The 26,395-nt window shown below is 38.6% G+C and overlaps 1 protein-coding gene across 2 annotated transcripts; it reads right to left on the reverse strand.

Moving 5' to 3' along the window:
• Positions 1-749: 749 nt before the first annotated feature.
• LOC128523884 (transmembrane protein 50B-like) lies at positions 750-24,775 on the reverse strand. Of its 2 annotated transcripts, none has more exons than XM_053496057.1 (7): positions 24,711-24,775; positions 17,554-17,714; positions 16,579-16,691; positions 12,102-12,169; positions 10,726-10,818; positions 10,459-10,516; positions 750-1,510 (listed from the first exon to the last, which is right to left on the reverse strand). In XM_053496057.1, the coding sequence occupies exons 2-7, from the start codon at positions 17,650-17,652 to the stop codon at positions 1,465-1,467; spliced, it is 477 nt and encodes a 158-aa protein (XP_053352032.1). In that variant the 5' UTR covers positions 17,653-17,714; positions 24,711-24,775; the 3' UTR covers positions 750-1,464. The 2 variants fall into 2 exon arrangements, with proteins under 2 accessions (XP_053352032.1, XP_053352033.1); XM_053496058.1 differs by having other exon boundaries at positions 24,728-24,745.
• Positions 24,776-26,395: the final 1,620 nt, after the last annotated feature.

Consider the following 26,395-nt stretch of genomic DNA (forward strand, 5'->3'; position numbering starts at 1 on the left):
TTGTATTCAAATCTTCCAATGATCTTAATTGTCATTACGATGAAACTTGGACAAATTAGATTTCACATGAAAAGACTAAATTGTATAAATCTGAAAAAGTATACTGTATTATTCTAAAATGTTAGGACATTTGACATGGTTACTGATGGTTGTTTTGGGGGAAAAATCCTTAATTTTGGATGGAATGCTTTAATTTAAGCAACATTTTTTACAGGTCATATGCTTCTAGACGTTTACACCAAGTTTAGCATTAATAAATCATAAAGAATGATAAATAATTTGTTTTTTTATGATTATTGTTTGAAACGAGACAGCATAACGCTGTTTAGTTAGCAACTGAAATTTTTAGGGAAGAAAGATTGGTCACTTCCATGTTACATAAACTTTAACCATGCTATATGTATAACATAAAAAAAAAATCAGCATCCATGATGTATTTTGGCCGTGTATTTTCGTATTGTTCTTAAATAGTTTGCGTATTTATGGTGCTAATTAGTTGTCTTACTGTAGCTAGTTAGTTTTGTTGATTTATGTTGTTTCTGGAGGAACATTGTTTGGTTTCACTGTGTACTGAACTACGGTTGGAATGACAATAAAATCCTACTAGACTAGACTTAAAATAAGTAAAGGACAGAGTATTGTAGTGAATTTAATAGAAAATGTAAAAACCTCTGTAAAGTAGACTTTCCTATAGCGGGAGAAGTCTTCCATAAATAAATGTAAAAAAAACAAAAAAACTTCACCACATGTTTAAAAAGTCAGTTTATTATTTATTTTACATTTTGTGCTTCACACACTGTATGCAGCGAGTACACTGTACTAGTCATTGTACACGAGCCGTTACCATAGAAACAGTGTATTAGAATATGTACATTGATAAAAACCAATGGTTTAGTTACAGATAGAAGTACTGGCCAATAATACACACTTAAGACCTAATCAGAAATATAAAAATATATTCAAGATATTTTCATGTTCAAGATTTTGGCAGTGCATGCCATGATGATGATAAGAGACGTGCCAATGCATTTAATTATCTAACTGTTGCCAAGTTAGAGTCAGTAGTTCATCAAGTTATACAAATAAAAAACAGAAGACTAAAACAGAGCTGTTACTCTGCATGAAATATATCGGCTGGATTTTCAGTAAGAGTTCAGCAAAAAAACAAAAACATTTAAAAAATAAAACATTCAAATTATTTTCATTTCATTAACTACACAGAAGCAAATAATTTGGTCACAAACTGATGTAAAGGATTTCGGACTCCTCGTGACACACATCAGGTACAGCAGGACAGGCAGGACACCCGAGGCGTGATGCAGTATGGTCCTCTGGGAAATGGACAATCTCTAACACTACACTAAATAATTCAAAGATTCTACATGAGATTTCAGTGATCTTACTAAAATATAATCTAGGTCAAAGGTCAAAGCCTCAGGATTGGCCGGAAGCTGTGGCACCCCCTCAGCCCCATAAGTCCTCAGTGCGTCCAAACTTGTAGACGAGAGAGCTGCAGGATGGAGAGACAGGGTTTCATTTGCACATATACATTTCTCTCAAATACACTCTGAACTCATGCTGTACATAAAATCTTTACGTTTCATACACTGGAGGACCAGAAACCAGTCTCAGAAAAATTTCTGTCACAGCATCACGCAAAACTGGCAGGACAGGATTTAACTAAACTTTGGCAGTACTTTGGTATTTGGTATAACAGATTTGTGCCAGATTATAAACCGTACATTTTGACAGCAAACAGTACTGCGCATTCGTCAAACTGTGGGCGCGTCTTAAATCGACCGCTGGACAGAATTCAATGAAACTTTTGCAGTACTTAGATCTCTGACTGAAGTTTAATCTGCACCATACTGTAAGTGAAATCTGAATGTTGAGTAAAAGTGATGTTATGAACAGTTATGTGTGGGATTTAATAATCTACTTTAAAATAATCTACTAATGCGCTACTGTCTCAATGTAAACAAACACCTGCACCAATAGATATTAATTAGAGAAGATAAAGTGAATATTTTGACTGGGATTAGTTCATATTTTTACTTTGACTGAAATAACAGCGCTGAAGTGGTATAAGTGAGTTTTAACACGCTAGAGTGGTTTTAAGACAAAACTTCATCTTTATCCTTTTATCTACTTTTTCCATTTCTCATCTGTAAATTTGGCGTACACAAGGCGTAAGATACACTACTATTTCTTAACTCTACTATTTTTTACTTTACTTAGCTAATTCTACAAACCCTTTCCCCCACTTAACATTGTTGGTGTGTCATATGGAACAGTCCAGGCGATCCTCACGTGTGATATGAACATGTGCCGTGTTGCTGTCAAGTTTGTCCCAGACTGCTGCCCCAGGAGCAGAAGGAACACCGGGTACGACCCTGAGACGAAGAAACAGTCTTCACAGTGGAAGAGCCCGTCATCTCCACCACTGAAAAAGGCGAGGCAGGTCCACAGCTCAACCGAGTGCATGCTCATCGTCTTTTTCGTAATTGCAGCATTGTGCTTCGCGAATTCACGTGCAGGGGCCAGACCATCAATAGCAAATTCTACTGCCAGGTTTTAAGGCATCTGATGGAGGACGGCGAAAAAACTGAACTTGTAAACTGAGCTTATCGCGAAACATTTACAATCTTGTAATATTAGGCATTGCAAAAAGTTAACTTATTTGTTCTCTTGTGTTTAATGACAGCTGCCACCTGCTGTATCCGATGGTGTAAATACATAAGTGTGCCAGAGAAAGGAGACAAAAGAGGAAAATAAACATGGGGGAATGAGGAAGGGGCGAGGAGCAATCGTTCCTACTGTGAAAACGGCCTAATTACACCCAGAGATCAGGCCAATAATTATCCTGTGATAACATGTAACCAGTAACACCAGTCTGCACCTGATACAATACAAAATGATCCACAGGACTCATTACACAGGCTGTAGGATCTATAAAATGGGAAAAAGGAACCGCGTACACAACAAACACCAGGTGATTATACACATGCCACATGGGACTGTACACCAGTTAAACACTTCTAAAAACAAATCACTAAGGAAAGATCTCGCTCTTCACTCTCCCCTTCACTCTGCTTATTCAGAGACGCATCTGGGACCGAAGTCACAAACCGCTGCCAGGAAAACCCCACTCGCATACTGGGAAGAGAGATGATCATGAATATCACACATAATTCGTCAACTCCATACACTCGGGAATCGCTCAGGAGCTCAGGAGACACCGGTCCGGTCCGGTCCGGTCCCTGCAGACAATCCACTTCATCAAAGCAGTTTCACACAGCTATTAGCTTTAAACAAAGTGCTGGTTTGTTTTATTTCTCATTATTTATTCTTAGATACCTCTCAGTATTAATCTCAGACATGGTTTGTTAATGAGTTAATAGAAACCTAATTAAAATAGCTGTTTCCTATTATTATTATTATTATTATTATTATTATTAAGCAACACACAGCTCTCATGCAATATGGGACAGAAGAAAAAGCTTTCCAAGGATTAAAAGAATAAAATACAGCAATGTCTTACAAAAAAACAAGCATGACAAAGTTTTATTAAATCACTTTACACAGTGTACCCCAGATACAGAGTCACACAGAACTCACTTATTTTGTGAATTAATTCATTCAGCATTTTTTAAGCTGCATTAGACACTAATCTATAAACCTATCGTGCCCATCACACATAAATCGCATGGGACCACTGAATCAGAAGTAATGGCACACAGGTCTACAAGTGCTACCAGTCCTCCGATACATGTACATAGGGGAGGATGAAAATCACCAAACTTGAGCTCCTAATCTTTCTTCCTACAGGCATGGCGAAGGATCTCTGTAGCAAATTGAAGATTATGCACGAGTGGATTGAGCAAAGTTCTGCAGTCTGTCCTCAGGAGTCTGCATGTTCTCCCTATACTTTGTGAGTTTCCTCTGGGTACTCTGGTTTTGCAAAGACATGCAGATTAGTTTAATTAGTGTTCCCATATTGCCTGTAGTGTGTGTGTGTGTGTGTGTGTGTGTGTGTGTGTGTGTGTGTGTGTGTGTGTGTGTGTGTGTGTGTGCGGTGCGATGGATTGGTATCTGGAATAGGCTCCAGCCCCACCACAACCCTGTACACCGGTATAGACGATAAGTGAATGAATAAACGAATGTCAGGTGGGCGGGTCACATCATTTGGACAAATAATAAGACAGTAAGTGCAGTAGATCATTTGTAGTTAATATTTAATAATGTTTTTTAATGTTTATTCCCCACTGTCATTGATCCGCCAGCGATGCTGAGAGACTTTAGAGATGCTGACTGCCTGCAGATGTAACACTGTCTGTCCTCTGTCCCTGCGAGAGGCTCAGATTACGACTAAATGAACACATAATTGTTGGGTTTGTCATGTAATGTGTCCTAATTGGGGCAATCAACCAGCACCATATGAGCTCACACAAGAGCTGAATTTCTGCAGTGTGTGTGTGTGTGTGTGTGTGTGTGTGTGTGTGTGTGTGTGTGTTATACTCAACACAGCATGATTTGGAGGTTGCAGTACTGGTGATTGCTTGGGTTATGATTACACCGAGCGGTTTGCTAATTAACCCCGGTATAATTGCAGAGGAACAGAGGATAATGAATTTATTCCAACGAAATTTAAACGACAAATGCTTTCCATGTCTTCATTTGGAGAATATGTATTTACTCACCATGCATAGGTGACCCCTGACCTTGATAAACAAGACGTGACATATCGAGACAGGAAGCCCACCAGCATTAACGTGTAAGTCTAGGTAAAGCACTCGACTACAGTGACTACATCAGCAAACTGATTTCTCCAGAAGATAACTTTTTTTTGGCTTATGCCATGCAGAACTTTGCAAACTCAATCATACAAACATAGAAGAGGACCGTTTCCAACACAGGAAGGTGTTAGGTTTGCTAATGGCTAATAAAGGAGGGAGGTGTGTATAAGATGCAAGCTGCTGATTTTTAGATCCAGAAGATAAACCTTTAGTGAGATACAGTATATGAGAATATAGCTAACCCTATCCACTGAATACCAAGGGGGCTTTGAGTCTTGTGACATATTTGGCACTTTGCTACTAAGCGCATTTGCTCCTGTATACAGGATTCTGAGAGACCACATTGGTGTGATTGTCTCATAGCAACTGGTGCAGACTGTAATTCTCAGTAAACAACATCATGCTCCAAGTCCATGGGTTCTGTTCCAGGAGCATGTTCGTAAGTCGAATTAGTTTGCAAGTCTGACAAAGAGAGACTCATACACCTTTGACACAACTATACAATGTAAAGCATAAAAAAAAAACATACAGGTTTGGTGCTTGGGTTCCGCGTTGTACTTTCGTGAGACTGCACCTTTAAATTGTGAGGGGAATCCCAGTGACACAGCAGGGTTAGCTGACCTCATTAAAAGAGAACCTGAGAAGACGTCTGGGGAAGGACAACTTTACATGGTGTTTACTGCACACTTGAACGGACACCATTTTGTCTCGGAGATGTTTTCCACTGTATTGGACTGTGAACTGGGATTTTCCAAAATTAAGATTATTCACCATCAGGACAGCTTTACAGCACCGACATTTTCTATCATCGTGCTCCCGGACTAATTCACTGAAACCGGTGAGGCTGACTCATCCCCCGCCCCCCCCTACAATATACCAGCCTTTAGACATTTTTTTACATTCACTTACACACTGAAAGTGTTGTATATAATTGTAAATTGTGTTCACATTTACTGTATGAATGTTCATATAACTGCAGTCCGTTCATATTTAGCGGAAATTCGTAACTCAAATGTTCGTAAGTCGGGGACGTACTAACATAAGCACTAACATGACTTGGTTGTCATTTGGTAAATAAATAGAGATTGTTAAGTGCATGCACAGTCATTTTCTTTTACACTCTACAGATCATGCTACAAGCAGGGGATGAGATAAACAATTTGAGTTCTTACCTATTTAATGAGTTAATCATTTATCTAGGAAGTATTTCTTCATTATCATTAACTGATCCCTCATTACACTCTGTAGTTACACATTTCATGTTGGTAAGCCAAAGCCTAGTGCATCTGTTCATCATCCAAGCTTCTTGTGCAGGAAGCAGCGGGGGGGAGGATATTACTTCCTAAAGAGAACAGGCTGGTGACATATTGAGTAGTATATTAGATCAGCATATACGTCTCCCCTTTTCTGTTAATCATCTGATCACTTTTTCATCAGCGGAATTTATGGACTTTTCCCCCTCACCGATAAGCATGAAGCTCTTCGTCCTCATTTAACAACAAACACCAGTCTTGTGCAGTGAACAATATAACTACATGACACTCCTTGGTCTTTGGGGCTCTTCTTCCAGCCATGACCAAAATCTGTATTTACTAATTGTCTCAGAGTAGGAAATCACTTCTAAGTGGCCAAAAATTCTCAGAGTGATGCAATTTTGGTCCTACTTTTAGGAGTAGAAGTAAAAGCTATTTATATATAACATTGTTAAAACAGGTGTGAGAAAATAGTGTTCGTGTAGAGATATTTATATAAAAGTATTTGACAGTGTACACAAAAATTTTTTTTTGTTTTAGATAATTTTTGAGATAGTTTTTTGCATAATAAGCTGAAATTTCAGCGTTGATTGTGTTTTACACCCCTCAGGGGTACGTGCACAAACTGTCAGGTGGTATTGATGCTTTCACAAAGTGCGGTCCACTCACTCTTTTTGTCTGTAGTGGTAAGAGCAGGGCAGAATTTTAATTTAATTATTTCTTTACATTTTACTGCCTTCTCCTCTCTCCATCACGCTCTCATCCTCTCTCCAGTTTTTTCTTCTTTTTGAAATCATTTTGATCAGATTATGACAGTCCTACATAAATCTATTATAGGAGCTTTAAACAGTTGTGATTGGAGCAGCCGAGTCAAATATATACAAGTTTTGTCTGTGCGCATAAAGCTTTCACAAGACTGACGCTGATTTCACAGTTTCGCTTTTGCACAATTTAAAACAATTTGCAAAAATCTGTTAAAGCTACAACACTCACTATACTGTGCAGCCTACTTCACAGCTCCCAGTGTCCTAAAAAGTGACGCCAGACACCTTCTTTGGCACAGTCCTACTCCTCGCTGAATGTAGGAGTAGGAAGCTTCGTAAATAACTTTAAGGTCCTGCTCTGAGCTAGAAATATTTTCAGTCCTAAAAGAACTTTGTGAGATTCCTACAGTAGGTTTGATTTTGAGACGATTAGTAAATCCGAGCTCAGGACAGTGAACCAATCAATGATCGATTAATAATCAGTTTAACCGTACAGTACAATGTAGGGCTGAAACGATTCCTCAAGTAACTCGAGTAATTCGATTACAAAAAATTATCTAAGCAAAGTCTTCTGCCTCAAAGCTTCTTTTAATTAATTTAAAAATAAAGCTTGCATCCTGTTTTTGCGCAATTATTTGTTGACAGCGCGTTGTGACAAAGTGCGCTTCCGGATGCAAGCCGCCAGTAAACACCAACGAAGAAGAAGCGATTACGTCATCCAAAAGGCGGAAGCAGACGCAAACAGTTAGCTGTGTATTGATTTGATGGAGCGTTCGGTTGTGGGCTGCAAAATGGAAGAAAGCGATAAAAATATCAGCAAGAGAAGAAGAAACCAGCAAGAGAAAACAATAGAAATGGTCATTAAAAGCTTATGTCATGAAGCCTGAGCTGTAGATTTAGAAACCTTTAGTTCTGAAATTTAAGTTGCACAAAGTAGTGTTTTTGTATAATTATTAATTTCAATGTGTGCCTTAGTTTTATGATCCTTAAAGTCATTTGAAATACCTTTTTTTTTTTTTTTTTTGCATCTGAGAAAAGGATTTAAAATAAGAATGTATGGCACCGTAACGCACTTAATTCATCTCAGTCAACTTTAATACCTCTATATCACCTATGCGGTTTTACGCGGTGGCCAGAAGTACCATGCATCATGATTCACCGCGAGTTTTAGCGCTACGACTACGTTTCCATCTTTCATGTTTAAGCCGCCTTAAAAACATGTTTAAACATTTTTTTTCTAAAAAGTAATCCAATTGATCTTTGTTTCTCTTATAAATTTTAGATTGCTGTTTAATTAAGCAAAAGTACATTTCATCCAATTACTCGATTCATTTTTTGGTAGAATGCTCGATTACTTAACTCCTCGATAGCTACAGCTCTAGTACAATGCTTAATTGATTCTCTTTAAGGTATAGTTCAGGTTTTGTCAAGTCTGTCTTAAATCAAGATTGAATAACTCAAAGAATCTTACAGTTCAGATTGTATCACAGTTTTTGAGTTATGGTTTGGGGAAATGTTTACATATTTGCAAAAAATAGCAAAAATAAGAACATCATTTTGCCTTCAATTTATTAATGATGGAACTGGACACTTAATCCAACACACCCTGACACCAGACACTCCCTACTCGAAGGGAAATAATACCGTCTATCTCCAACTGTCCATCTACAGAGATGGTAGGACAGTTTAATAAAGAGCTCAGGACCTGCATAATGAATACACAGTGTAGCGCTCAGCTGGCAGTAATCACTAACACACACTGATTATATATCTACAAAGTGTTGTACATAATAAAAGGGTTCATTAATGTAGCTGCAAGATAGGAGAATGAAATAAGCACACAGGATTATAAAAGCTTTAACTCTCAGTTAGACACACAGCTGCTCGAGGTCAGTTTTATCGAGCAGATAGCCTGAGGACAAACTGGGAAGCTAAAAGCGTTCTCAGGCTTATAGCCAAGATAAACTCAAGATTTCAGGCTTTACAGACTTTTCCAATCATCTGCACTCGGGATGGCAACAGATAACTGAAACTCCTCACGGGAACACGGGATGAGACTTCACCAAAGAGCAAATAAAGATCTGCAGTGTTCCAGTGTGCAGTCTAGCAGCTCAGTTCTGTAACGATGGGTTGCCAGATTGAGACCAATTAAATTATAAAAGCTACAAAACAGATTATCAGGCATTACAAAATAGGAATGTATGTATTTCTCAGCCTGTGCATGATGAAACCTGACCCATATTTCAGATTCCACTCTCCTGCTCCCAATCTTTGAACCACAACTTACTGTAGAATGTTTCTGTAAGTTAATATAGAGGGTGTAAGATGAGTAATAGGACACACCAAGGTCGTTTCTGGAATTCTTGTCTGTCTGTTTGTTTGTGCACGAATCACGTAAAAAACTTTTAAACAAATTTTAATGGAGATTGGCCAAGCTTAGGTAACATACAGTACAGGCTTTTTTTCATTGCAATCGGTCCAAGGGAAGAGATGCTACTTTGAAATTTTAATAGAAAAACACACTTGTATCAAAAAAATCTATCTTGAAAAAAATCTAGTTCATCTTAAAATTCATAAGAGGGCGCTGTAAATTTTTTAATACGTGCCTATGAGTGTGCAGTTGAAGTCTACTTAATAAATGCAATCTCACACTTTCACTCCGCGCACTTTAAGATAACACATAAGAATTTTATTTTGTTCCAAAATTCAACAGATGGTGCTGTAAATTCTTTAATATGAGCTTATGATTGTGCTACGTGAACAGAATTAAAAAAGAAACTCATACAGGTGTGCTAGTATTTTAGTTTTTCATGGCATATTAGAATAAAATAATAAATTAACAGGATTTCTTATGTTAAAACGGTGGTGTTTAATTCCTGCAGTTTTTTCAATTTTTTCGAACGCTTAGAGATCCAAATAATCTGTTGTTTAATAACTGGACAATAAATAAACAAGCTGGCACGGCTCACATAGATTATATTTACATGATTACTTAAAAAGGGCGGGACTCACGACACAAAGCAAAACTTATATTCATTTATTACTAATTTAATAATATTATAAATAAAATTTACCCTTTAAAAAATACTAGAACTGTACGATGGTACCTCGGCATTTAAATGACCCACCTTAAGAATTTTTACCTTAAGAACTAAATTTTGTTAGAAAATTTTCTTGGCATATTTTCGGCACACGAGCGATGAAACTGAGCCAAATCAAACACCGGTTTCAGTTGCGTGTACGTCTGGGAGCCGTTCAAAACTCGTTTACGTCAATGGAAAGCTTGAGTTTACATATTTTTGTGCATTCTGTGTAAGATTTAGTGAAGACACAGCACCATGGGTAACGTTATCAAGGACGGCAGCAAGAAGAAAAGGGAGTCACTTTCAGTTTGTTTTTTAAAGCAGCCGGTGCCGAGAGGAATCATAAATTAAGATTAACTGAGGTTTAATGTCTATTTATTTTATATTTTACATCATTTACTAAATGTTTGCATTTTGTTATAGGTAAAAATATGATTATAGTGTTGGAAATTGGTAATATTGGTAATATTTCCGTGTGGCTAGAACAGAGTACAAGTGGAACATTAGCCAATGATGCCCCCGTCAGCTCCACGAGGTTAAATTCATCGACACGCTCACTCACCTGAAAAATATGAACAAGTTCTGGAAGAACACACACAATCCCGGATGCACAGGAAGTCCTGAGGGAGCACGGAAAGAAAAAAGTGTGGTTTTAATTTATTTCCATGCTATATAATTTGCTTCATTAAGGTACAGGTAATGGTATCAGTACAATAAGTTAGTCTCACATTTGGAAAAACTCTGAATATCTTTGTGTCCAATGGTAAGCTATAGACGTATCAGGTATGATGTGTAATTTCATATTTTGGGAAAGAAAGAAGCAACTCACCTTTTGCAACATAAACCCCGAACAAGATCCAGATGGAGGCGATGAGAGAGGAGAACATCATCAGGAAACCGATGAAGAGCCAAAGACGAGCTCCTAGGAGATGGAGACACAGAAATGGCAGGGTGTACTTACTTTTGTGAAATACTATACAGATAGTCCTGACTTAAATCCAATAGAGAATCTGTGGAGGGAGCTAAAGATCAGGGTGATACCAAGGAGACCCTTCAACCTGTTGGAGCTCATCGCGAAAGATGAATCAGCTGGTTAACAATTATAGGAAGCATTTGATTGCGCTAATGGCCAATAAATGCGTTTTTTATTGGTTATTGTGAAGGGTATGAATCATTTTGGACATGCCACTTTTGTTCAAATGTAAATAAAAGATGAGTAATAATTTTTCCACAATGATGCCTTTTTACATAATCTTATTATCTGCTGGGAGACGCCTGTGTCATTTCTAATCAAGAAAAAACTTGCTGGTTGAATAAAAGTAACTTTAAGTCAGAATTTGCCAGGGGTGTAAATAATTTCGGGCTCGATTGTGTGTGTGTGTGTGTATATATATATATATATATATAGTTTTAGGTTTTTTTAAATGTAAACAATATATTTTGTTGTTGTTTGTGCACCTCACTATCTATTTTTATGACCCATGTACTGCATAACCCATGATATCTGTGTTGTGTCTTTCTCTGGAGTAATACAACATAAGAAATAAAAATGTAATTCTAACATCAATTAAAAACTATATTTTAGTTTAGGTTAATAACGTATGAACATGGAATGTTGAAAAACATGTTAGTTCCTGTCCACACCAGCTGCTGTAACCTGTTGTTCTCTCATCAGGAGGAAATTGAGAAAAACAATACAAAACGCTCTGTTCTGAAATATTTCCAGTGGAACATAAACCTCTATATTGTAAACTGGTACGCCTTTGCACCGACACTAGAGACTCCTTACAAAAAGACCAAATGAATGTCTCCTCTGTGATGTTACTGTAAGTTCTAACAACTGTTTATGTGGCGAGTACACTATTACTACACAAACACCATCATGTGACCAAACTTAAGACCTGAAACACAGGACATTCATCACCTTCACACCTGTCAAATAGAGAAATAGGGAAATAGAGACTGATGTATTAATAAATGCAACAAAAAAAAAAGAAAAATCATAAACTCACCTCACTTGGCTTGTCACCGACACAAATACGTTCTGGACGTCTCTCGGATGTGAACGCAACTTAGCAGCCGTTCAGTTCAAAGAAAAGTTTTTGCAAAATTTTTGTTTTTAAGCTGAAAATTCTTTGCATGCGGAGTTAGTGCTGTAGTCTATATTATATATCGGTACCACTCGCTAGCGGCTGGAATACGTACCTGTCCTTCCGAGGCAGCCGTCTTCGAACACGTCCCCACGAATGTGAGCGTTTGACACTGCATTAATCCTGCAAAACACACACACACACACACACTGTCTTAGCAGACACTCTAGTATAAAGAACAGGGAGTCAGTACCACTTTACACCGAATGCATTAAAACACATCCGGTATGCTTCATTGATAATGGATCGTTAACATTTAAAAATGATGTGCAGGAAATCACAGAACTTAAATCTTCACCCACTCTGACCCACACGACTCACATCCGCTGTAAACTGCCAGTCCCAGAACTGTTGAACAGCAAAGCTCACAATGTGTTTTTAATAGACTTTGAATGATTTATAACATTAGATGTACATGTAAAAAAAAAAATTTGTTTTGACAAGATGAAACCTTTAAAGAATGCAAATGTTTAATATGTTGTAGATATAATGTTCACGATTGAGCAGTATTTGTATTTAAATGTGATCAGATATAGTATGTGATGTGACATTGTCCATTTGAACACGAGGTCGGATTTTCCAGATCAGGCGATCAGGCAAAAAAGAGGAGAGAAACTGAAAAAACAAACTTTTATATCTCTGATCATGAACAATAACATAATTATCATGGGGATAATAAATAAGCAGCAGTGCTGTTGTGCTGGATATCAGGATGGCTGAGATGCGTTAGTAGACATGAGTGTGCAGCCCGAGACTGTAGATATCACAGTTACTGATATTCAGTACAACAGCACGACCTCGAGTGTGAATTTACTTTTATACAACAAACAAATCATTTCTCATTATTAACCGATTATTAATTGTTTGTTTATTTAACCAGTTATTTTTCTACACCAACATGTACTGTATGCTTCCGTGCCTGGTCGAACTAAGTAACCGCGACTGGCTGAGCTGGCGACTGACTAGTTTTAAATTGTTACTGATACTATATAGCCAAAAGCTGAGGAGAATGGATGTCCATGGAGGTGATGGACAGTCCTATGAGAAATTTACTTTAGATTAAATCCGGTTCTATCAGCGCTCGCTTTCATCTGCCTTTTAATCAAAACAATCAGAACATTTTATATTTTCTAAAAAGTCATGGTCACAACCACATTTCAGCCTTCCACAGACACCGTGCATCGCGCCTTGTTGTTTTCTGTGATTATGAGTGAAATAAAGCTGCTCACTTCGGCACGCAGTATTTATTTAGTGAGTATCTGTTTGTGTTTTGTTGTTTTTCTCAGGTATTATTATTGATTTTCACATTTCGTCTGCTTTGCAGAAGTTGCTGCTCTTTTACGACTAAGATAAAGCGGCTCATACCGCCGGGCGTTTTCATCTCGCCTTCGATCAAAACGCTGCCTTTTGACTGAAACTGTGAGCAGCTTTATTTCAGTCATAAATTCACAGCCGCATTCCAGACATTCGTGCTCAAATAAGTATTCAACGCTGGACACATAGAGCAAAAAATCATGATGATTATTATTATTATAAAAAAAAAACCTGAAGTGCTTCGTGTGGATTCATGCGGTGAGTCTCTTCTCAGGGAGAGATTCTTACGTGTGTATAAGAATATTTCCGTGTAAATGTTAAAACTTTATTCAAGTCCTTCCTGTTCTGTTGGACACGGACCTGCATCAGCACATCACTTTTGCATAAATGGGAATTAAGCATGGTCACTACTGAGTGTGAGTGCACAAGTGAGAAATCTTTACTTATGTGTTTAGATAAAACAGTGTGGCCTGAAATCACAGATGTGTCAGTTAAACACCTGTATAATGTTACTGTTAAATAATAACTCAGATTTTGGATCCACAGAGGATTTAAGCTGGGGTTAAGAAGTCATTGGGATGCTTTTGTAGCACAGACCTGTCCAATGGTGATGGGACGTTCATGAACGATTCATTCTTTTTGAACGAGTCTGTAACGTGACTCAGAAGAACGAGTATCTCAGAGAGTGATTTGTTCACTGTCTACTGGGCGCGCATGCGCAAAGCATCGATAAACCCCCGCTGGTTATGTACAGGAAACAGAAATGAGTAGTTACCGTTCGAGTCGTTCGTTTTTTAAATCACGTGACTCCCATAGACACTACGCAGTGCGATAGATTCAAAACAACAAACGACTCGGACCAGAAGATATAGGAGATGAGCTGCTCCTTCTGTTTATTATAATATGTCCTTAGCTGTAGTGTAATATTCTCATTACTGGAACCAAAATTTGTGTATGTAGACGGTTTGGGGGTCTTTATTTAAAATGTAACATTTTAGTTTATTTCTGATCAAAAGAACGAAATGAACTAAATGACTACCAAAAAAAAAAAAGATTTGTTCATTTTGATGAACGAGATTCCAACAAATAAAGAAGTGCAGAACAGTTTAATGCACATAAAGTGTTTCCTCAAACGCTGTTTCACCTCCCGTTTCCACAATCACAAGCAAATGCACAACCAGAGGAACCGAGAAATGAGGAAGTGAAACAGTGACAGGGTGACGCCTGCATCTGGAGCATTTAACAACTATATTTTTTAAGACTCAAATTCACCACAGTTGCCCTGTCCTACCTCATTCAGGACACGTAAACGGTGGTGTTACGTGATCGCCACTGCATGATAAACATCTGCCTTGTGTAGAGGAACCAGCTGTTATCATCTTGCAGGATAAGAAGGAACCTTTCACTGTCAGTAATTTTACACTCATGATGTTGCTTTTCTCTTGTTCAGACACACACACACACACTACCAATAAAGCTGCATGGATAACCTGTTACCCGGACTACACTACCTGCTCTTGCTTTCAGCAGACAGATGCTTATTAATTTATTCCTTACATCACATTACCACTCCTACGGTCACAGTGTAATGTGAACTCATACATGTGGGCGTGAGGAGTGAAATGTCACTGATGTTTTAGACGATAAAGTAAAATATTCAGTTTGTTAGAACTGTCTCTGTGAAACAAACTATTTATACTTGTTTAAGACACTGATGATGATGATGATGATGATGATTACTACTACATTACTCCTACTGTTTCCTGCGGGAACACCATCGCAAGAGAAGGATGGAGGTTTTTTGGGTGCAAGTGCTAAAATTTTTGTTTTTATTTCTGACACAAGACGTGTGTTTGGTATTTTCCAAGAGTGTACTACAGAGAGGTGCTGGTGTAGCGAGACCAAGCCCTTTGTTATTTCAGCAGCACCTTGTCTTTTCTATGACTACGGTAGAAAATATAATACATTCGTGCGTTCTACTGATTTTCACAACCACATGTGAGTTTTCACAACTGTAATAAGTGCCAATATACACAGTTACACTGGAAATTATTCAACCCCCATTAAAGAATAATTTTTTTGTCTGTGGTCATCATTAAAAGAAGCATTTTGTGTTGACCTGAAGTGGAGAAACCACTTGTTATATTAGTTGCATTGAGCTGTTTAAATTGCTCTTGTTTTACTGATATACATTTCTGTTCAAAATTATTTTGATCAGACTGTGACGGTCGTGCACAGATCTATTATAGGGGCTTTAAACAGTTGTGATTGGAGCAGTCTGTGTGTATAAAGCTTTCACATTTCACTTTTCCACCGTTTAAAACTACCACACCCACTATAATGTGCAGCAGTTTCCTAGGAGCAGTCCTAACTCCTCGCTGAAAGTAAGAGTAGGAAGCTTCATAAATTACTTTTATGTCCTGCTCTGAGACCTAAATATTTTTTTTCGCGATTCTGTGACGCTTAATTAATTCGGGCCCTGGATCCTGTGGATTGCTGTTTGTTAAGTTTTTCTTTTATATTTAATATTTTTGTTATTTATAAAGTTAAGTTATATACTCATGTGGGAGCTCAAGGACGCTCGCTTGTTACCATCAGTGCTGGTACAGGAAAGTGTGTAAAAGCCATGTAGACGTGTAAAAGCCACATGGACGTGTCAAGTCAGTGCAGATGTGTAAAAACAGAGGTCAGTACACACTCAAGGCTGTGACGCGTCCACCACACACACACCTCTCACTAAACAGATTACACCAACCAGCGGGACTGGAGCCTGTTAGTTTGTGTGTTAGTGTGTGTTTGTGAAGGGGTGGTGAAGTTACATCAATCTTTCAGTACACACACACACACACACACACACACACACACACACACACTCATGCACACTCAAATGATCTGCTTTACATTAGACCCAAAATGTTGATTAATATTTCCAAAATTCCCATGACTTCTCCAAAACTTTCTGATATAATTTAGCAAACATATTTTCTAGACCCATCTGGAGTTCTGACACAGTGCTGAGGAACTATAAGGCATGTAGAAATATAAGTTCTGTTCATTTCTGGTTTTACTGAAATAGTTCTCTTGTACTGTGCAGTTTGTAAACACACCATCCTGAGACCAACTCTAGAAATATGGCTCATTGCTATTATTATTATTATTATTATTATTATTATTATTATTGTTGTTGTTATTAATATTATTATTATTATAGGACCTACATGAAAAATGCCAAGGTAGAGAAAACTCCACATGTGTGAAAAGCATGGTTTAGATCCTTTGGGTCGGGATAGGACACGGCGGCATCGATTATAACCCACCACCCTGTGAAGAACTGAGAGAGAGAGAGAGAGAGAGAGAGAGAGAGAGAGACAGGAGAAGAGAGAGAGAGAGAGAGAGAGAGAGAGACAGGAGCAGAGAGAGACAGGAGCAGAGAGAGAGAGAGACAGGAGCAGAAAGAGACAGGAGCAGAGAGAGAGAGAGACAGGAGCAGAGAGAGACAGGAGAAGAGAGAGACAGGAGGAGAGAGAGAGACAGGAGGAGAGAGAAAGAGAGAGACAGGAGGAGAGAGAGAGAGACAGGAGGAGAGAGAAAGAGAGAGACAGGAGAAGAGAGAGAGACAGGAGAGAGAGAGACAGGAGGAGAGAGAAAGAGAGAGACAGGAGGAGAGAGAGAGAAACAGGAGGAGAGAGAGAGAGAGAGAGAGAGAGAGGAGCAGAGAGAGACAGGAGGAGAGAGAGAGAGAGAGAGAGAGAGGAGCAGAGAGAGACAGGAGGAGAGAGAGAGAGAGACAGGAGGAGAGAGAGACAGGAGGAGAGAGAGAGAGACAGGAGGAGAGAGAGAGAAACAGGAGGAGAGAGAGAGAGAGAGAGAGATAGAGAGAGAGAGAGGAGCAGAGAGAGACAGGAGGAGAGAGAGAGAGAGAGAGAGAGAGAGAGAGGAGCAGAGAGAGACAGGAGGAGAGAGAGAGAGAGAGACAGGAGGAGAGAGAGAGAGAGACAGGAGGAGAGAGAGAGAGACAGGAGGAGAGAGAGACAGGAGGAGAGAGAGACAGGAGGAGAGAGAGAGAGAGACAGGAGGAGAGAGAGAAACAGGAGGAGAGAGAAATGTTAATGAAATTGGTGTTTCCCTGTGTTTATGAAAAAATAATATTTAGAACTTTTTGCACACACACACACACACACACACACACTTACCAGAAGACCAGCTACGATGGAGGCCACCGTGTTCCTCCTCTCTGCCAAGTCGATGCACTCGCACTCCGGCCAGCGGAAGTTATCCAGGAAGCCGGCCATGTCTGTCTCCAAGCTCCGCCCCCAGGTTTACACGCCTCCTGACCTTAGCGTTCCTCTCAGACCTGTAACAACATGCGGATTTGATCCTGTTCAGTCTCTGGTGTTTAATTTAAGTTCAGAGCGTCTGAGGTCTCTGCCCTAAACCTCACGTCCTAATGACCCTCCGGTGCACGGTGTTTGTGCTGGACCTCGCCTCACACGGGAGACCCCATTCTGGACCTGTGTTTCTGGAGTGCAGAGTGTGTTTTCACGTGTTTACCAGCACGTCATGTCTCAGAGTGTGTACGTCTCTCAGCCTGAAATGTTGGATTAAAGGAGTGGCATTAGCTCATCAGGTTGTCTAGACACACTTATTACTTTAAAGAGCCAGAACTTCAATAGAAAAATGACACAAAGTGTGCACTTAGACTGTCTTTGTAAAGAGTGCTGAAAGGCTTTACACACAATTCAAGTTTAAATTAGTTTAGAGAAGTTTAAAAAAAACAATAAATAACTCGGCTCAAAGCAGAACGTGACAGTTTACCAGGACACATTTACTTTTATATAAATACACAATATAGGACCTTGAAATAGGCCTTTACGTCAGCCGATCAAAGTTTATTCACATTTAATATTAGATTAATTATATCCACATACACACTAGTGATGGGAGAAAAAGAACTGATTCACTTATGAGTCGTGATTCTTTTTTTTTTTTACACATTTTTATGGCGTTACTGTACATTATCACAAGTTCCGTGTGCTAAAAAGCCTCAGATCGGCCCTTTTTGTCCAAACTCTGTAAGCAAATTAGTCTTAAACACACTTTGAGCACACACACTTACACCAGTCTCAAAACACACAGGTGGAGCACTCTGTACTATTCCCACCCTGGAATTCCATGTAGTAGGAATGAATTATTGCCAGGTTTGTTTAGAAATAATAATTATGACGGAGGACAGAGATACGCACTGCTCAGTTAAATGTTAAAGTCTTGTATTTGAAGTGAGTTTGTATTGTTTAAATTCTCAATGTCAATCTGGTGAATAAAAAACCTTCTATAAAACTTAAGAGTTCTGAAAATAACTATTATTGTTATTATTATTATTTAAAAAATTTTAGCTCTTGAAATTCTCGTAACTGTTAGGAGGTGCGGTATGGAGAGCCGCACCACGAGATGTTATAATGTGTAAGAAGAGCTTGTGAGAGAGCTTATGATAGGCGCAGGAAGACCTTTCCGTTTGGAGATAGCTCGTCAGTCTGTCTTTCTTTCTTTTCATTTTCTTTTTTTGCCTTGCTTTGTCTTTGGCCCTGATACCTTACCGGTGTTACCCAAATGATCACACAAAGAGACCCTTAGGACCCTTAAATAAACACGCCGCCAGGTGAGGCGCGCTCACGCTGATTGCAGCGTTGCCCGGCACCGTGTGTATAAATGGCCGCGGCTTTGCCTGTTCAGAACTCCTCGGAGTAGCAACCTGCGGATCTGCTCGTTCTGGATCATTTATGCGCGGTTCTGCCCCTCGTGAGGCCCGCGTCATTACAGTAGTAGCACTGCATAACTGTAATACCGAGGTATGGCGATAACATCGTGTCGGGAGGTGACTGGTGATTCCCGGCCCTAATACACACGACTACAAAACTGCTTAGAGAAGGATTTTTTTTTATTTCTTTAAAAGGAATTATGTACACTATAAAACAAGAATTACTGCAAAAGCTTCTAACACAATGCGGAATGACAAATCCCCCTCTAACCCCTGGTAAAGGGCACTACTTGGTGTGTGGAACAGGGGATTCTACACCCTACATCAACGCACTAGCTTTCCATTTCACGCACACATATTCTAAAGCCAAATAAGTAAGTGAAACTAATGAGATTTATAGAACTGTCTACTCCCTCCAAAGTTTATTCTCCTCACCTTTTGGCTAAGAATTTTAGCCTACTGTATTTTCACCCCCGTTAATTATACTAACTGTTGGTCACCTGCTCGACCAGTCGCGGTCAGTTAGTTCAACCAGGGGCATAAGGACATGTGTTGACAGAGTGAAATAACCAATGAAATAAATGAAAAAATCATAATCTGTTGATAATAAATGGAGTGCGGAGGAACTGTTGTATAAAAACAATATCACACTTGAGGTTTCCTGTTGTGCTGAATATCAGCACCACTCCCTCTCGGGCTATCGCTGCTACTCTGAAAGCTTTCAGTCTGTCTCCAGGACCTGATGTAAAGACGAGTGGCTCTGCAGTAGCTGTTGATGATGCCGTTTCTTCTGATCTTCCTTCTAGCTAGACAATGAAATACATTACTCAAGCTTGTTTTATATTTGGTATTAGATCTTAATTCACAACCGGTCTTTATTTTCATTTTCGTTATTTTTATAACATCTTTTAAAACATTTCAAACTATTCTAGGTTCTAACAATGAAGAATCATTATAATGGACTCCATAATTAACCAGCCACCTAACACACAGCATTTTATATATATTTATATATTTACACATACTATGGCTAGCCGTTTAGGAAAATATTTATGAGAGAATGGAATGAAAACTCTATATATATTGAATGAAAGTCTGAATATATGGACTCGCTCATTCTTTCTAAAGATGGCGCTGTGTTTCGATGACGTCATGTTTCATTCAATATATTCAGACTTTCAAACCTGCCCCCAGAACTGAACTCGTGCATAAGTCGGGGACTTACTGTATATACACACAAACATATACAGTGGTGTGAAAAACTATTTGCCCCCTTCCTGATTTCTTATTTTTTTGCATGTTTGTCACACAAAATGTTTCTGATCATCAAACACATTTAACTATTAGTCAAAAATAACATAATTGAACACAAAACTCAGTTTTTAAATTATGGTTTTTATTATTTAGGGAGAAAAAAAATCCAAACCTACATGGCCCTGTGTGAAAAAGTGATTGCCCCCCCTTGTTAAATAATAACTTAACTGTGGTTTATCACACCCGAGTTCAATTTCTGTAGTCACCCCCAGGCCTGATTACTGCCACACCTGTTTCAATCAAGAAATCACTTAAATAGGAGCTACCTGACACAGAGAAGTAGACCAAAAGCACCTCAAAAGCTAGACATCATGCCAAGATCCAAAGAAATTCAGGAACAAATGAGAACAAAAGTAATTGAGATCTATCAGTTTGGTAAAGGTTATAAAGCCATTTCTAAAGCTTTGGGACTCCAGCAAACCACAGTGAGAGCCATTATCCACAAATGGCAAAAAAATGGAACAGTGGTGAACCTTCCCAGGAGTGGCTGGCCGACCAAAATTACCCCAAGAGCGCAGAGACAACTCATCCGAGAGGCCACAAAAGACCCCAGGACAACATCTAAAGAACTGCAGGTCTCACTTGCCTCAATTAAGGGCAGTGTTCACGACTCCACCATAAGAAAGAGACTGGGCAAAAACGGCCTGCATTGCAGATTTCCAAGGCGCAAACCACTTAAGCAAAAAGAACATTAGGACTCGTCTCAATTTTGCTAAAAAACATCTCAATGATTGCCAAGACTTTTGGGAAAATACCTTGTGGACCGACGAGACAGAAGTTGAACTTTTTGGAAGGTGCGTGTCCCTTTACATCTGGCGTAAAAGTAACACAGCATTTCAGAAAAAGAACATCATACCAACAGTAAAATATGGTGGTGGTAGTGTGATGGTCTGGGGTTGTTTTGCTGCTTCAGGACCTGGAAGGCTTGCTGTCATAGATGGAACCATGAATTCTACTGTCTACCAAAAAATCCTGAAGGAGAATGTCCGGCCATCTGTTCGTCAACTCAAGCTGAAGCGATCTTGGGTGCTGCAGGACAATGACCCAAAACACACCAGCAAATCCACCTCTGAATGGCTGAAGAAAAACAAATTGAAGACTTTAGAGTGGCCCAGTCAAAGTCCTGACCTGAATCCTATTGAGATGTTGTGGCATGACCTTAAGAAGGCGGTTCATGCTAGAAAACCCTCAAATAAAGCTGAATTACAACAATTCTGCAAAGATGAGTGGGCCAAAATTCCTCCAGAGCGCTGTAAAAGACTTGTTGCAAGTTAGCGCAAACGCTTGATTGCAGTTATTGCTGCTAAGGGTGGCCCAACCAGTTATTAGGTTCAGGGGGCAATTACTTTTTCACACAGGGCCATTTAGGTTTGGATTTTTTTTCTCCCTAAATAATAAAAACCATCATTTAAAAACTGCATTTTGTGTTTACTTGTGTTATCTTTGACTTATAGTTAAATGTGTTTGATGATCAGAAACATTTTGTGTGACAAACATGCAAAAGAATAAGAAATCAGGAAGGGGGCAAATAATTTTTCACACCACTGTATACTGTAGTGACAGGAAGAAGTTTGTGAAACTTTTGGAATTTTATGGTTTTCTGAATTAATGTTTCATAAAATGTAAATATTGACAAATATAATGTGCCTATAAAAATAATAATAACACAAAAACTGTTATAATGTTATATATAACTGTTAAATTTCTGATCTTTCATGTCTTTATTAAACATATTTATTCAAAATTTTAATTGGTAGTGGAAAAAGTAAGTGATCCCTTTGAATTAATAACTGGTTGTAACCCACTGGCGCTTCCTGTAGCTGTGGATCAGACCTGCACATCGTTCAGGAGGAATTTCAGCCCAGGAAGGCAGAACTGCTTTGGCTCTGTCATATTCTCTGGATGTCCCATGTGTTCGACCATCTTTAAGTCATTCCACGGCATCTCTTTTGGGTTGAGGTCTGACACTCTGACTTGGCCAAATAGTTTTGAAGCCATATTCTGCTGTGGACTTGCTCTGGTGTTTTTGGTCATTGTCCTGTTGCATCATCCAACTTCTCCAGAGTTTCAGCTATTGTTTGATACTCTTGAGAATTCATCTTTCCTTCTATGACCACGCCCTGATGCAGCAGTGCAGGCCCAAATGATGTTGTTTCCTCCACCGTAGAAAATCTTCACGGTTGGGATGATGTATTTATGATGATATGCACCGCCCTTTTTACATCAGACGTAGTGCTGCAGATTCTTTTGAGATTTCAATATTAGTTTCATCAGTGCACAAAAACATTTTGCCAACACCGCGGTGAAGTGTCAATGTGCTCTTTTGCAGACTTCAGACATGCAGCAATGTTCTTTTTAGTAAGCAGTGGCTTCCTTCGTGGTTTCCTGCCATGGACCTCTACTTGTTTAATGTTTTATGTACTGTAGACTCATGAACACAGATGTAAGCCAGTTCTGATGATGCCTTTAGACCTGTCACTCAGGGTTGTTTCTTTACCCCATTGAGGAGTCTTCATTATCCTTTCGGAGCCATTTGGACTGGGTGTCTACTTTTCCGTCTTCTGTAGGCTGGTGAATTTTGTTCGAAGTTCTTGAGGTAACCCTATTCAGCTTTATGAAAATAAACAACTCTTGATCATAGATCCTCTGAAAGCTCTTCTTGGCAAGGCAGAGCTCACATTAGCATATTCTTCTTATTTTTTTACAGTCAAAGTAGCTCTAGTCCGCACCTCCAAACTCATTTTCTTAACATGACTCCAGGTATGCTTTCTGAGGTCATTAACTCAAGGATACTTTTTGCAATGCCACTATGAGGTTTTTATGGTTATTCTCAATAAAGACATGAAAGATTAGAATTTTTTGTGTTATTATTTTAGGCACATTATATTTGTCAATACTCTTAATTTAGGTGAAGATCAGATCACATCTTATGACTAATTAATGCTGAAAACCATAACATTCCAAAAGGTTCACCTTTTCTTGCCACTGTATAAAACAGAAAAGGTGTTTAACTTAATATTGAGTTGTGTATAGTAAAGTTCCTCGGTAAGTAGTAAGAAAAATAGTTACATAAAGAGTCAACCAAAACATTTACTGTATACACACTTTAAGAAAAAAAATAGTATGATGTATAATATATTAATAATATAATAATATTATTATCATAATATCAAATATAGTGAAACCTTGGATTGTGAGTAATGCAGTTTGCGAGTGTTCTGCAAGACAAGCAAAGATTTTTAAAACATTTAAAAAAACTAACAAGTCGTGGTTTACGAGTACCGAGTATCATGTATCACGCATGCGCTTCTTGTTTTGACGCCGAGCGTCATGTGAGCGACTCCCCTGCTGGGTCGTAGTGCGCATCTCATACCGGTATAACTAACATCCGTGCACGTGTGTACTGTTTACTATAACACTGGGACCATGTGTGTGTGTAAAACATTATTATTTTGTGTCTGTACGTGTGTGCGTTTAAAGCAAAAGCAAGTCTCATTAGAGAGGTTAAAGATCTATTTTCTCTCTCTGTATCAGCCTGCTCTGTGTCTGGGTGCGCCTGCGTCATTGGACATACATTAGCAATATGTTTAGTTTTTAAATATTTAAAGTTTTTTTTTTTCCTGAAGTGTGTATACATCATTTTGCTGTGTGTGTGTGTGTGTGTGTGTGTGTGTGTGTGTGTGTGTGTGTGTGTGTGTTTTATTTATTTTTACATTTACAGCACTTGGCAGATGACCTTATCCAGGGCAACTTACATTTATCTCATTATACATCTGAGTTTTAAACCTAAGTGTTACGTCTGAAGTAAATCATTTTCCATCTCTAATTAAGAACATAAACACTAATAATATTAGAAAGGTTAAAGTTTATACTGGATATTACTCTTTACAGTAAACCCAGTGTAGTCCCTACATTCACATTTATATTATTATTATTATTATTATTATTATTGTTATTATTATTATTATTATTATTGTAAAAAAAAAACTTAAGAGAAATAATTTTAGCATGTCCAGTAGTTAGCCAGTTAGCTTAGCGTCACACACACATTGCTGCTCCAAAGTGAAAGTAACTTTTGCACACTGATGATCTCCTCTCTCTCTCTTTATCTCTCTCTCACACACACACACACACTCTCTCTTTCTCTCACACACACACATACACACACCTGTAGCCACATGTCTGACAAATAAACGCAAAAACACACACCTGAAGAACATAAGAAACACAAACATACACACATTCCGGCGTTTTAAACAGACTGTACAGGAATTTACTTACTAACAGCGCGCGCTCACCTCTCCTCCACGCAGCGCCGCTCACACGCCCCGCCCCCACGCAGAGCCGCTCACACGCCCCGCCCCCCTCCTCACGCAGCGCCGCGGCCTGACGCGCACAGGGGCGGAGATAAACCCGAGGCCCCGCCTACTGCACTCTGATTGGCCAGCAGGTTAAACTTCAAACGGTATATAATCCCGATAAGGAGCGCAGGAACTGACCAATCAGCGCCCAGGGGGTGGGTTCTGTTGGTAGTAAGTAGGAGGAAAACACACACACACACACACACTAATTATGGTATATTTTAACGGCCAAGTTTTACAAGTTTTAATACATTTTCTAAATCCACAAAAAATCTCTGCAATGATCTCGACATTCTGATTTAATCAGTTTTCTATTTGTCTTCTATTTAAGATATACAGTATAATCAAACTTAATATACAGTATTTGTAAATAGTTAATTGTATGATTCAGGTTTTTACACCTAAATCTTGTATTTTTATTCTTTCCATATTGTAAGTGTAATTGTTTGTGATTAATTAATTAAAGAAACACTAGTGCCGGTTGTTGATGATATCTACAGCTGTGTGTCAAATATTAATTTTCACAAAGTCTGCTTCAGTGTTTTTCGATCTTTTTGTTATCTTTGGTATACTGAAGTATAATTACAAGCAGTTTATAAGTGTCAAAGACTTTTATTGATTAATTACATTCAGTTTATGCAAACAGTCAATATTTACAATGTTTAACATTTTTTTCTCACCTCTGTAATTAGTAATCAGTAATAAATGAATAAATAAATAAATAAATATTTATATATTAATTTTTTAAGTGCAAATAGCAACTTTTTAAGCAATAGCAGATTTAAGAAGGAGACAGTAAATTAACTGCTGATTTGTATTGTATGGGATCAGAAAGGCGGGCCTTTAGTCTGCGGGCATGGGTGAGCCTTGGGTGGCTTTGATCCTATCACCACTTTTCTTTTTTATAATTGATGATTAATCATATGTTGTGGTAATGTGATGGCTGACTGGTGTATGTTGTGTCAGTGATTTTTAGCTCCACACTTTAAATATTCCACAAAGCAAACTAATAAAATCATCACCTCTCTTAAATATCATGGATTTTTCTTTCCACCGCATCCCTGCTATCGTTATTAGTTGCTGCCTCTCGCTCTGGAGGTTAACATAGCTAATGGAAGTAAAAATAAAAAATCCAATATCTGCCTCAAACCACATGCAGTTCTTCACTCACAGACCCAAAGGTTGCATTGTGACTGGCTGTAATTTATGGACATGAGCACAATCTCGCCATGTAACACACTGTGCCATTATTCCAGACACCTCGGTTCAGATTTATTTTAAAAACATTAATAAAATCCTGCAAATCCTGCCATTTCTATAAAATGTGTTTGGTCCCTATAAATATGTAGTTAATAATTTGAAGGTAATGCAACACTATTGTCTATTTATTAACCTCATTCCCATCTGACTTGAGTAAACATCACGAATGTGAAACACAGAGTGACTGCACTAAAGAACCGCGGAGCACAGAGGGAGAGGGAGAGGGAGAGGGCAGAGGGCGGGCCAAGGAAAGCAGGATGCTGTTACTGTAAATGCAGTCTGTATAATGAAATACATTGATCTGGTAATGTTATCCAATTAGCCTGTGTTTAACACAATAATAGT

Source organism: Clarias gariepinus, chromosome 5 (assembly GCF_024256425.1).
Source record: "Clarias gariepinus isolate MV-2021 ecotype Netherlands chromosome 5, CGAR_prim_01v2, whole genome shotgun sequence".
Lineage (NCBI taxonomy): Eukaryota > Metazoa > Chordata > Actinopteri > Siluriformes > Clariidae > Clarias > Clarias gariepinus.